The sequence below is a fragment of the Cynocephalus volans genome, chromosome 12 (genome assembly GCF_027409185.1).
Source record: "Cynocephalus volans isolate mCynVol1 chromosome 12, mCynVol1.pri, whole genome shotgun sequence".
Classification (NCBI taxonomy): domain Eukaryota; kingdom Metazoa; phylum Chordata; class Mammalia; order Dermoptera; family Cynocephalidae; genus Cynocephalus; species Cynocephalus volans.
In genome coordinates this window covers 103,069,786-103,084,707 of record NC_084471.1, presented here as the reverse complement: position 1 = coordinate 103,084,707, position 14,922 = coordinate 103,069,786, and the positions used below count along the sequence as shown (strand labels likewise).

Sequence of the window (14,922 nt, the reverse complement as noted above, 5' to 3'; positions counted from 1 at the left end):
GTTTGAGTGTAATATGTCTTAGAGTGGTCTTATTTGGATTAAATGTGATTGGAGACCTTTGACCTTCCTGTACCTGGATATTTACATATTTCACCAGGATTGAACAGTTTTGTGCTACTATTTTTTTTGATCAAATGAATATTATTTTTACTTTCTGAGAGTAAAATATCATTGTTTTATTTTTCTATGGAAATACAGTTGATTGTACATATCTGTGGGGTTCAGTGTTGAATATCAATACCTGAGAGCAGCATGTGATGTTGAAATCAGGATAATTAGCATATTCAACATTATACATTGTACTTATTTTTCATGTGATACTATTTCAAGTAAGCTTTCTACCCCTTTACCTTTTTCTTCTCCTTTTTGACCTCTGTGACTTGAAAATTTGTTCTGTTGATGCTGTTTCATAAACCTTGTGAGCTTTCTTTATTCCTTTTTATACTTCTTTTTTTTTCTTTTCTTTTTTCTCCTCTGACTGCATTTTCAAATAACCTGATTGGAGTTCACAGATTCTATCTTCTGTTTGCTCAGTTCCACTGATGATATTCTTTATTGCATTTTTTGTTTGGTTTATTGCATTTTTTACTTGTGGGATTTCTTTATTTTAATTTAGGTCTCTCTATTAAATTTCTAGTTTTGGTCACTTATTGTTTCTCTTATATTATTGAATTTTTTCTCTGTATTTTTTTGAAGTTCACTGAGTTTCCTAAAAAACATTATCTTAAATTTTTCAGAGTTCATACATTTCCTCTTCTTTAGTGTCAATCACTGGTATCTTATTTTGTCCATGTGACGATGTCATGTGCTGTGGATTGATTGAAGTGTGGCCCCCAAATTTCACATATTAGAAGCTTAATCTCCATTGTAACCATTGACGGTGGGAAATCCTATTATGGTAATTGAAAGGTTGGACCTTGGGGAGGTGATTAGATTGTAGGACCACACTGTAGTGAATGTATTAATAATGGTGGTCATGGGTGTGATTTTGAGAGCTTTAAAGAGAGAATGAAGGAGGAGGTTAGTCTCTGCTCTCTTTGCTCCACCTTTTTTGCAATGTGATACCCTGTTATCACAGTCACCACAACCAAGACCTTCACCAGCTGTGTTTCCTGCATTTTGGACTTCCTAGCCTCAAAAACTGTAAACAATAAATTTCATTTTCTTATAAATTACCCAGTTCCATGTATTTTTTTATAAGCACCAGAAACAGACTTATACATTATGTTTCCTTGATTGTTCTTGGTCCTTGTGGTTATGCATTAACATGTGTGCATTTAAAGAAGTAGGTACTAATTTCAGTCTCACAGACTGGCTTTGTCTGAGGAAGCCCTGTGGCCCATGTAGCAGTGGGGAATGCCAGAAGCCCACAGCCACTTGGCTGGAATGGTGCTGCCAAAAGTCCAGGGCCTGAAGAAGGAGGTACAACACTAGGGCATGCCTAAGGCCCAGGTCCAGTGCGACACTAAGACACATCCGAAGTCGGGATCCTATGAAGCCCCACTGCTGCTGAAAGCTGATCAGATCCCAGGGCCACTGATATAGGCCAGGTGGTGGTGCGGACTGAAGACTGAGATCATCACACAAGCCTGAAGCCTGGAACTGTGTGGTCCTCCCTGGCATGAGGGCAGTTCTAGATGCTCAGCCCACATATACTGGCCTGCAAACAGGACTGTGGGAGTCTGCTCAATACTGGATTTTACTGTGATGAGTCCAGAGTTGGGGGTCTAAGGCAAAGTCCTATGCTCACTTTACTCTCCTTTTCCCAAGCAGACAGTATTTCTCTCTCTCCTATGCTGCCTGGGGTTGGGAGAGGGGTGAAGTGGGTAAGGTAAAACAGTCCTTCCTTCCCTTTTCTATTCATCTTTTCTTGCTATTATGCTACAACAAGGTCCTGTGATCTCTCACCTGGTTTCTTTGAATATAAGGGTATTTTTGTTCATGGATAGTTGGTCGAATTGATGTTATGGCAGGAGGAGACAATTGCTAAAGCATTTTACCTGGCCATCTTGTTCCACCTCTTTCCTCAGTATAGTTTTTTAAAAAAACAAATATATTACAAAGTATTTCAGAAAGGGAAAAATAAAAGAATGGGCAAAAATGCATGTAGGCAATATACAAAAAGAAACAGCACTGGTTGTAATTTTAATATCCAAATGATAGAATACAGAAGATGGCATTAAAATAAGCAACAATGAATATTTTGTAATGACAGAATCTAATTCACTGTGAAGAGTTAGAAGTCAGTGTTATCTATGCAAACAATGTAGCAAAAATATTGTAAATCATGGAAATTCTTGTATAGGAGATGGGAAGAGAAAAATAGAAACTTTCTAATACTAGGAAAACATAATACACCACTAATAAAGGCTAACAGTCTACAAAACATTAAAAAAAGAAGAGAAATTAAAGTCTAAAAGTTTTTTTTTATAGACGAGTTTGTATTAAACTTTGACCACAACTAAGAAAGAATTCTTTTTTCTTTTCAGCAGCATAGAAACATAACAGTAAAACAGTTAACTAAAAAGCAGAACTTAATGTAAAATACAATATAAATTTCATTTTGTTTAGAAATAAATAACAAAAGTAAAAAAAAAATACTTCTTATACTATTCTATTTAGACATTTAAAATTAAGCTTTTAAACCATTCCTAAGTCTAGAAAAAAAAATTAATAATGAAAATTTGACCTACTAATATATGTAGGATGACACTAACACACTGTCCATTGGAAAATATATACAGTTCAGAAAGCTATAAAAAAATTAAAAAATAACAATAAAAGAAGAAGAGAAATTTAAAGAAAAAACAATAAGCAAGGAAATCTTAAAATAATTAATATTTATATAAAAATATTATCTGTTTCTTGTGTGTCACTTAATTAAAATAAACAAATTATTTTTGACAGTTTCTACCTAAAACCATTCATTAAGGGAATATTTGTATACATTAGTTAATAAATCAAATATAAATTAAAATGCATATTATGCAAAATAGCAAATAATGTTATGGATATATTTAGAAAAGAAGGAACATGAAGAGATGCAAAGAAGATAAATTGAAAGTATCATAAGATAATCGATGAGGTTCCCACTAAGAAGAGATAAATATGAAAGGAGCCATGTGAACAGCATGAGAGAGCCTTCCAAACAGGATAAAACAAAAGCAGAAAAATTGTGGGAGAAATATATTGTGATAAGAGACGCTGTATATTTATATTGTTGAGATGCTACTTAAGTTTACTAATCCCACTTTATCCTCAGATTGTGCTCCATGTTTAGAAAGACTCAACTGAAATTAGAGAATAATGGTAGCCATGGATTAAGGTAATGATTTTCAAATAGTAAATAATAACAAGAATAATAATCAATAATGATAATAATGATGAAAATAATAATCATAAAAGAAGGAAGAAAAGAAAGAAGAAAGGAAGTCAGGAAAAATGTAAATAAGGAAAAAAGAAGAAAATGGAAAAAGAGAGAAAGGAGGGAGGGAGAAAAGAAAAAAGGAAGGACCCAGCCATGTAAAATTATCCTTTTAAGTTGTTTTGAATTGACAAATAAAAATGTGTGTTTTTATTGTGTACAACATGATGTGTGAAATATTTGTACATTGTAGAAAGGTTGAATCTAGCTTACTGACAAATGCATTACTTCACATAAGTTATCGATTCTGCAGTGAGAATAGTTAACATCCACTTTAATTACGCTTTGAAGAACACAGGATATCATCATTACCTATAGTTACTGTGCTGTACAATATATCTATTGAAATTATTCCTTCTGTCTAACAGTAACTATATATTCTTTGACCAACATGCCTCCACACACCCTCCCTCCCAGCCACCCCAGCCTCTGGTATCCACCACGTTATTCTCTACTTCTATGAGAACAACTTTTTTTGATTCCAAATATGAGTGAGATTATGTGGCATATGTCTTTGTGTGCCTGGGTCATATTATGTTACATAATGTCACGCAGAGTTATCCTTGAAGACATACTTTTGCAATAAAAATAAGATCTGTTGGAAGGAGAGCTAAATGTAAGCATAGTGGAAACACTTTACTGCACCTTTGTTATTGGGCCTGGATAATGAGAAATTGTGGCATCGGTAAGAGCATCGCAGAGTGGTTGGGTCAAAAAAAAAGAAAAAAGAAGAGCCAAAACTGAGTACGGGCCAGACCCGTAGAAAATCCCAAATCTGCCAGCCAGTTGTACCTTTTTAATCTGAATTGTGTTTTTCTTCTATTATTCTTGAATTTAAGAATAATCGTGATAAATACTAATGTCTAATTTCTACATTATGTAAGGAATTAAAGAATGGGTTTTAAACATGTGCTGCAAATAATACAGTAGAATAGAAAGAAATACACTCTCATGAATTAGCACAGTAATGACCTCAAAAATTTGAACACATTTTCTGTGGTATCTGAACAACTGACTATAATTAGATTACAGCAAATGCATACACTTAAGGACAGAGCAGACTGTTTTGAACCGAAGTCGCAAACCTGAGATTCCATGGAAAGTGGTCTAGGCTTATGTGATCATATGTGATCTGTAGTTTTGTTATTGATTAGATGATATTTGATCAAGCTATTTATATATAGTTATACATAATTGCAACAATGGAAACATAATTCAAGTTATATAGACATGAAAGATAATGTTTTACATTTTAAAGAGTACAATGCTTGTACACACATGCAAATGTGTGTACACACCACATACATATAAACACACACACATATATAGATACATTTGTTATAATTGGAACCCCTAAGACCTTAGAATGTGACTGTATTTGGAGTTAGGGATTTTAAAAAGGTAATAAGTTAAATTAATGACTTTTGGGTCATCTTAATCTAATATGCCTAATGTTTTATTAGAAGAGAAGATCAGGAAACAGACATGTACAGATGAAAGACCATGTGAATACAAAAGAGAATATAGACATCTACAAAGCAAGGAGAGGCCTCAGAAGAAATCCGTCCTGCAAACACCTTGATCTTGAACTTCAAGTATCTAGAACTGTGAGAAAAAAAAAAATTAAGCCACCTAGTTTGTGGTGTTTTGTTATGGCAGCCCTAGAAAACTAATACATCAATATCAACGTATATGTACATATGTGAATATGTGTGCATGCATGTATGTGTAAACTTGATAAAAAGCAAATGGATGACATAGTTTCTCTACACGTGTAAAAACAGCATAGGTAGAGCATTGACTATAATCTTTATTTTAAAATGTTTGATAAAAAGAGAAAAACAAATAAACTAACACAAAAGTGTTATAATAACTTTTGATACTGAGGCAATAAATTTCCCTCTTAATTATTTTTCAATTTAATGTTAATGTGCAAAATAAACTGTACCCATACACCAAATTTTCTCAAATACTCTTTTGATGGCCTCTTTTACATCTTTGTTTCTCAAACTGTAGATGACGGGATTCAGCATGGGAATCACAGTGGTGTAAAATATTGAAAGTATCATGTCATGCTCCAAAGCGTAGCTGGAACTTGGCCTCACATACATGAAGAGGATTGTCCCATGATAAATTGTTACTCCAGTTAGGTGAGAGCCACATGTAGAGAACACTTTTTGCCTCCCTTCAGCAGACTGCATCTTCAGAATGGCCACCAGAATGAAACCATAGGAGACAAGGACTAATAGTATAGTGGAGATCTCAATGGAGCCCACAAAGAGGAAGAGTAGCAGCTGGTTTGTGTGAGTGTCAGAACAAGAAATAGCGAGGAGAGGAGGGATATCACAAAAGAAATGTCTGATTTCATTGGATCCACAGAAGGATAGGCTGAATGTGGCCACTGTGTGTACAGTAGCATTTAAGATGCCAGCGACATAAGAAGCAATGATGAGTGGCACGTAGACTCTGGGTGACATGCTCACTGAACACAGAAGTGGGTTGTAGATGGCCACATAGCGATCATAAGCCATTGCAGCCAAGAGAAAGCACTCTGTGGTTCCAAAAGTGACAGCGAAAAACATCTGTGCTGCACATCCAGGGAATGAAATGATATTATTCTTTGACATAAAATCTGTTAACATATTTGGGGTAATAATTGAAGAGAAACAGGCATCCACAGAAGAGAGCACACTCAGAAAATAATACATGGGGTTATGAAGCCTGAAATCCCCAATAACCAATGCAACCAGTCCTAAGTTTCCCATGAGAGTAAAGAGGTAAATAGCTAGAAACAGGAAGAAGAAGATGATCTGCAGTTCAACACTGTCTGTGAAGCCCTTCAGTACAAATATGGTGACTTCAGTGACATTCTTCATGTTGATATCTCATAGAACAAACTTGAAGATTTTTATAAAAATACAATCCATATCATTATGAAAGTAAGAAACAATATTGTGACTCAAGGTAACATGAACTATGTCTTTATATTTATTTCTTGACAATGCATAATTTCCAAGCACCAGATCAGGAAACAACAAGTCTGTGGACGGAGGGTTGTTGCCAGTCACTGAAGAATCGAGTGTACGGGGATTCACTCCATAGCTGAGCTCGTGTCACTTATGTAACCATCAGGCCAACTGGCTAATTTACCACTGTACTCTGTTAATAGTTTTCATATTAAATGACATGAAAATAAAGTACATAGCTAAAATATTTTTTTTTCACATCCAAACATGTAGGTATGAATATCAGTGAACAGAACAAAGGAATAGGATGTCAGAATTCTAGATCTTTCAGCAATTGTGTGAAATGACTTTCTACAAACAACTCACCTGTAGATTGAAAATGTTAATATTTATTTTACAACTTTGGAGTAAATATTGAAGGAAAACATATCTTAATTAAATTGAATTTTTAATATAATTTTAAGTATAATATGCTGAATTAGGTTAATTCTATGTAGTCGTAGTTTTCTATATTATAACATTTTATAAGCTATTTTTAAAAATCTTTCTAGTGTTATTAGGTCTTATTGGGATTCTCTGAATAGAACTAATCAAAATTTGGGGGAAGGGTGATATAGACTATGGTAATCATATAACAGCTTATGTTTCATTCAAATTTCTTTCTTAAATACTTGGCACTACATTGTCCATTTTTGCCTACATAGGTGGGCATATTTCTAACTTTTGGAAGTCTAAATTCTTGGAAGTCTATATGTTTTTGTACTTCTGCAAATCTCTGATGAAAATCAGTAGAATTATTCTGAAAAATTTTAAGTTACATGATTTTTCCATAACAGTTTTGCATTTGATTAGTTATTGTTGATTGGGAATTCAGTACAATAATAGCTAACTATCCAGAAGTAACATTAAAATAGTTCATAAAGACAGATAATCAAAATTATAACAAAAGTAAATAATCTTTATAATAACACAAACATCAAGGTTTAAGAGCACAAAATGTAAGAATAAATTTTAAAAGGAATAGAAAAAATCTTTCCTCGATATTCCCATGGTTATACAAACTAGCTGTCAGAGTTACCTGTACGTAAATTCAAGGTTTCTACTACTAGTCTGTAAGTCAGTCCTCCCTTGGTATTGTAGGATCATGGATTTTAGGAACCCCACACTCCATACCAAAATTCATAAATGTTCGAGTTCCTTATATAAAATGGTATATCATTTGCACTTAACCTATGCACATCCTCCCATATACTTCAAATCATCTCTAGATTCCTTATAATACCTAATACACTGTAAATGCTACGTCAATAGTTGCTATAGTGTATTGCTTTTTATTTACATTATTTTATTGTTGTATTTTTTCTATTGCTTTTTGTTTCAAATGTTTTCGATCCATAGTTGGTTTAATTTGAAGACTGAGAACCAGCACATATGGAAGGGCCAACTGGATAGCACTAGTTAGAGGACAGATTTTATAACAGTCCTGTGTTAGTTATTGTTTATTTTTTATATACACAAATCCCTAGAAAATTTGAGTCATTCTTGAGGGAATATATTCTGCTGCAAATGATGATCTGTAAACTACTTAGATTCATCCATGTATGTCAAACTCCAGTTTCAAGAGTTGACATCAATCCCATCAGTAAGAGAAAGTGACTTTTGATATTGATAAACATATGCAAACAATCTGCTGAGATAGGTAAAGTAAGGATTATCCAGAAGAATTGTCAGTATCAGGAAAAAAAATTTTCATAGAATTATTAGGAAGAATAAAAGGCAGAGAAGCAAAACTGCTCAAATGAAGTGTCTCTCTTCCTTCCTTTCTTCCTCACTCCTTTCCTTCCCTCTGTCCTTTCTCCTTTCATTTGTTCCTTTTATCCCTTTTTCCTTCCTTCATTCACTTATTTTTATTTGTTATTTTTGATCATGATTTTATGGAAAAGGCATTATTTTCCTTAAGGGATGCCTTTATATTTTTATTCCAACAGAGAAATATTTCTGGAACACTGAGTACAACCAAAGGTGTTTTTCTTAAATTGGGATTACTATGTTTAAATAGCACCTAAATGGTACAAGTACAGAGCATCCCTTACCACAATATACTTGTATTTGTAACACAATATCTCTGTGTTTGTTTTCTCCTGTCAGGAGAGCTCTCCCCTCTGCTATGGACATTAGTACTCCCTTCAAATATCAAAAAGTATTCATGGTCACTGACATCAATTAATTGTGTTTATCCAAACCATGCACATGAGGATCGTGTGTTTAATTCTTCATGAAAGAGATCCTTAATACAACTCAAAATTACAAATATTGAAAAAATATATAATTTAAAATTTTAAAAGTCTACTTGATAAAAATAGTCACAAATGAAATAGAAATATAAGCCATAGTTTGGAGAAAATAGAAGATACACTTCTACATTGCTTGAGTTAAAAAAATAAGAGGCTACTAATCCATTGAAAAAGGACAAAGGATTCATAAGACAATTCACAAAAAGAAAGCACTAATAGACAATGTACAGATGTTACTTTGAAAATAATGAGAAAAATCTGTAAATGTAAAATGATATAATAGTCTCTTACACACATAAAAAATTAAAATTTAACACTGTGTGACTACTAAGTGATGGTGAGAAGATGAAGTAAAGCAAACATTCCCATTCTGGTGGTGGGTGAATTAAAGTTATATTCACTTATGCAAACAATTTGTAAATGCTTAATAAGTTTTTATTTCTAACAAAATTAGAGAACACGTATAGGTAAATGAATTAACATTATGAATCCAAAAACATACATTTGAAAAAGAAAAGAAAAGAAAAGAAATTTGCAAAGTAAGACATTCAGTATTTTAACGGGTTTAGAATGTCTGCAAAACTACAGTATATTTTGCTAATGAATATATATAAATATATAGTTAATCAATGACAACTTGCATATGAATGACAAATTGTAGGAAATTCTTACCTCTGGTAAAGGAGATAACTTGGTAGGGTCAAGACCAAATTTAACAGGAAGAGGACGGGGTGTCCAAAGAGTTTCAATTTTATAAAACATAAATTTCTATGGTAAAAATAATCAAAGACATCATAATGGAAATATGTAAAGTTAATTTTACTTACGTTATATTCATTACGAAAATAAGTGTGTTTTAATTTATAAGATGCAAACTTACAGTTTTAATATTTATCAGAGCACTTAAGGTTAGTAGAATTTTGTTAATTATATTTTTTGAATGTTGAGTAATTTTTAAAATGCAAACTTACTTCACAAAATTTGAAATTTTATGAAACAAAAATTATCATAATTATATTAAAAATATAACTATGTTATCACATATAATAGATGCAACCTATTATTCAGAATACATATAAATTATCTGGGCAAAATATAAAATTAGGCTCTTCACAAAAAGAGAACCCTAAATAACAATTAAGCAACTAAAATTATATTTATGTTCATTTTTATTTAAGTAATTTATTGAGATAAAATTCACATGCCTTAAAATTAACCATTTTAAACAGAATTCAGTTTAATGAATTCAGAATTCATTCAGTGGCAATAACTACATTTATAATTTTGTGCAACCGCCACCTCAATCTAGTTTTAAAATATTTCCATCACTCCAACCTACCCACTGAGTAATTTTTCCCCATTCCTCCTCCTAAGCTCCTAGCTAAAACCAATCTCTGTTCTGTCTCTACTGATTTATCTATTCTGGATAGTTCATATAAATGGAATCATACTAAATATGACCATTTCTGCCTGGCTTCTTTTACTTAACATAGTGTTTTCAAGATTCATTCACATTGTACCATGTATCAGTAACTTTTTTTTTATGAGTAAAATATTCCCATTGTTTGCATGTACGACAATTTGTTCATCCATCTGTCAATAAACATTTAAGCTCATTTGACCTTTTGTCTGTCATGAATAATACAGCAGGTACATATACTTGTTTGACTGTATAAACAGTCCTAACATTCATGTGGAACATTTGTTCCACAAGAATCCTAACATTCATGTGAAAGAAAAAATACTCCAAATGGCCAAAGCATTCTTGAGCAAAAAAAGTAAGGCCAGAGGTATTGCACTTAATGACTTCAAACTATATTACAAATCTGTAGTAATCAAAACAGCATGATGATGGCTTAAGAAAAGAGACTTGGACCAATGGAACACAATAGAGAACTCAGAAATCAACCCACATATTTACAGCCAACTGATCTTCAACAAGGGCACCAAGAATATACAATGAAAAGAGGACAGTGTCTTCAATAAATAGTGCTGGGAAAACTGGACATCCATATGTAGAAGAAAAAAACTTGATTTATTCCTCTCACCATATACCAAAATCAACTCAAAATGGAGTAAAGATTCAAGCATAAGACCTGAAATTTAAGAACTCCTAGAAGAAAACATAGGAGAAACACTCCAAGATGTAGGGCTGGGCAAAGACTTTATGAATAAGACCCAAAAAGTGGGGAAAACAAAAGAAAACAATAAACAAAGAGTATTATATCCAACTAAAAAACCTTCCTTATGGCAAAGGAAACAATTAACAGAGTGAGAAGACAACCTACAGAATGAGACAAAATATTTGTGAACTATACTATGCATCTGACAAAGGATTAATATCCACAATTTACAAAGGGTTCAAAAACTTTAGAGTAAAAAAACCAAACCAAACCAAAACTAAACAAAACAAAACCAACCCCAAGTAATCCAATTTTAAAAATGGGCAAAGGAGTTAGACATTTCTCAAAGGAATATATACAAATGGCCAACAGGTGTATGAAAAAATTATCAATGTCTCTAATCTTCAGGGAAATGCAAATCACAATCACTTTGAGATATCATCTCATCCTAGTTAGATGGCTGTTATCAAAAAGACATGAATAACTGGGGAAGGGACTGCCTCTTCAGCAAGTGGTGCTGGGATAACTGGATATCGATATGCAGGAGAATGAAACTAGATCCATACCTCTCACCGTATACTAAAATCAACTCAAAATGGATTAAGGATTTAAATATACACCCTGAGACAATAAAACTTCTTAAAGAAAACATAGGAGAAACACTTCAGGAAATAGGACTGGGCACAGACTTCATGAATACGACCCCAAAAGCACGGGCAACCAAAGGAAAAATAAACAAATGGGATTATATCAAACTAAAAAGCTTCTGCACAGCAAAAGAAACAATTAAAAGAGTTAAAAGACAACCAACAGAGTGGGAGAAAATATTTGCAAAATATACATCTGACAAAGGATTAATATCCAGAATATATAAGGAACTCAAACAACTGTACAAGAAGAAAACAAGCAACCCAATTAAAAAATGGGCAAAAGAGCTAAGTAGGCATTTCTCTAAGGAAGATATCCAAATGGCCAACAGACATATGAAAAAATGCTCAACATCACTCAGCATCCGGGAAATGCAAATCAAAACCACATTGAGATACCATCTAACCCCAGTTAGGATGGCTAAAATCCAAAAGACTATGAACGATAAATGCTGGCGAGGCTGCGGAGAAAAAGGAACTCTCATACATTGTTGGTGGGACTGCAAAATGGTGCAGCCTCTATGGAAAATGGTATGGAGGTTCCTTAAACAATTGCAAATAGATCTACCATACGACCCAGCCATCCCACTGTTGGGAATATACCCAGAGGAATGGAAATCATCAAGTCGAAGGTATACCTGTTCCCCAATGTTCATCGCAGCACTCTTTACAATAGCCAAGAGTTGGAACCAGCCCAAATGTCCATCATCAGATGAGTGGATACGGAAAATGTGGTACATCTACACAATGGAATACTACTCAGCTATAAAAACAAATGAAATACTGCCATTTGCAACAACATGGATGGACCTTGAGAGAATTATATTAAGTGAAACAAGTCGGGCACAGAAAGAGAAATACCACATGTTCTCACTTATTGGAGGGAGCTAAAAATTAATATATAAATTCACACACACACACACACACACAAACCGGGGGGGGGGGGAGAAGATATAACAACAACAATTATTTAAAGTTGATACGACAAGCAAACAGAAAGGACATTGTTGGGGGGGGGGGAGGGAGAAGGGAGGGAGGTTTTTGTGATGGGGAGCAATAATCAGCTACAATGTATATTGACAAAATAAAATTTAAAAAAAAAAAGACATGAATAACAAATGCTGGTGATGATATGGAAAAAGTGGAACACTTTTGCACTGTTTTGGGGACTGCAAATTACTACAGCAATTAGGGAGAACAACATAGAGGTTCTTCAAACAACTACAGATAGAAGTATCATATGATCCAGCTCCTGAGGATACATCCAGAGGACTGGAAATCTTCATGTTGAAGGGATACCAGCCTTCCTATATTTATTGCAAGTCTATTTGCAGTAGCCAGGCTATGAAACCAACCTAGATGTCCACTGGTGGTTAATTGGATAAGGAAAATGTGAGTATATATAAAATGGAATACTATTCAGCCATAAAAAAAAAATGAAATTCTGCCATTTGCAACAACATGGATGAGTCTGGAGAAAATTGGGTAAGTGAAACAACCCAGGTGCAGAAACAGATATACCACATGTCCTCCCTCATAAGTAGGAGCTGAATTCAAAAATAAATAAACAATAAAGAGAGATAAAGAGAAAGAAAGAAAAAACAATCACAGTAATATGTTGAATTTTTAGAAGGGGGAAAAAGAACTGTGGTTAGTAGAGTTGAAAAAGGGAAGGGGAGGGGGAGAAGGAGATGGGGTAACAAGAAATTGCTTACTGGACACAAAGAAAGATTGTGTATTGTAATGATAAATAAGCTAGCTCTCCTGATATGACCATCACACATTGTACACAACTACTGAAATTCAACTTTGTGCCCCACATATATGTATGATAAATTATCTTTAACAAAAGTGAGAAAATTGAACTCATAGAAGTAAGCATAGAATGTTGGTTACCAGTGGGGCTAGGGATGAGGGGGAGTTGGAGACATGTTGGTTGATGGATAAAAAATTCTGTTATTATCAGAGGAATAGATTTAAGAGATCTATTGTACAACATAATAACTATAGTCAATGATAATGATTTTTATTCTTGAAACTTTCTAAAAGAGATTTTAAGTATTCTCACCACAAAAAATACGTGACATAGTGTATATATGGGTTGAGCATCCTTAATCTAAAAATCCAAATTCTGCAATTCTAAAAATCTGAAGCTTTTGGAGCACGGACATTATGCCACAAGTAGAATTGTACTGACAGTTCAATGTACACGATCTTTTTTTTAATGCACAAAATTATTTAAAATATTGAATAAAGTTATCTTAAGTTTATGTGTATATAAAACAGAAATGAATTTTGTGTTTTAACTTGGGTTTCATGCCCAAGATATATATATGCAAATATTTCAAAATTAGAAAAAATCAAAAATCTGAAACACTTCTAATCCCAAGAATTTTGGATAAGGGACACTCAGCCTGTCTTACTTAGCTTCATGTAGACATTCCACAACATGTGTGCATTGTGAAATATGTCGTACATTATAGACATATGTAATTTTTATGTGTTAATTAAACATTTCAAAAGAAGATATTGGGTCACAAAATTAATATTATAACTAAATTATTGAAAAATCTTTGTGAACAGTACCTTGAAACAGATGTTTCATTCTTTACCTACATGTAATAGATTTGTTTTGTGATTATTAATAGACACTCAAGCATTATTCTATAAGGATTAAATCCAACGATTCTGAATTCAATATCTTAATTATGATTTTTTTCTTCTGTCCATTTTCTCTCTCTGTATCTTTAAAAAATAAATGTTTACTAAATTTTGTGCTCTATTGATACAGAAAAATGCACACACAGTTTACCACAATTCTATTTACTACAGTACAGTGGGCTCAGTTTTGCTTTGGGTAAATAAAATAGTGAAAGGCACTTAACTTGATCTTACGTACTTCAGCTACATTTCTCTTAAACTGGCATTTCTAACTAGATACCAAAAGAGAAGTTACACTAGAATTGACAAAGACAATACTAGCCCATATTGAAAGGATTCAGAGTCATAAATAGGAAGTGGCCATGATTCTTGAAGAATTTAATAATACAGAATCTACTTTTTAAATTAATGTAGTTACATCTGTAAAGGCAATTTTAATAGAAGGCAGAAAACTCCCAATATCTTCGGTTCGATGTTGAAACACAAAGCTTACTTGTTAGGGGAATGGATCTGTGTGCACATTACTTTATTTCACCTTTGTAGCAGCTCTCACAGTTAAGTGCCAGAAGCAAGAGGTGATACCATGTCTTCCTCATACTGCATGCACTTTTCCCCATTTTACACCGCCTTCTATCAGACCACGGCTTCATTCTGCACCTTACACCCCCATCTGCCACCATCCACAGTGAAATAAAACAAAACATAATTCTTGATATAGTTAGATTTTTTGTAAACCATTGAGGTTAGAGAAATATTAAAAATAAGTAATAGTCCAAATTGACTTCTAAATTACATAGCTAGCAAAAC

The 14,922-nt window shown here is 33.3% G+C and overlaps 1 protein-coding gene across 1 annotated transcript; it reads right to left on the bottom strand.

Moving 5' to 3' along the window:
• Positions 1-2,429: 2,429 nt before the first annotated feature.
• LOC134391804 (olfactory receptor 5T7-like) lies at positions 2,430-14,462 on the bottom strand (the record flags this gene model as incomplete). The annotated part of the gene is made up of 4 exons (XM_063115732.1): positions 14,434-14,462; positions 6,958-6,976; positions 5,386-6,300; positions 2,430-2,441 (listed from the first exon to the last, which is right to left on the bottom strand). Coding segments are annotated over exons 1-4 (975 nt in total), but the record flags the coding sequence as incomplete, so codon positions are not given.
• Between the last annotated feature and the right edge of the window lie 460 nt (positions 14,463-14,922).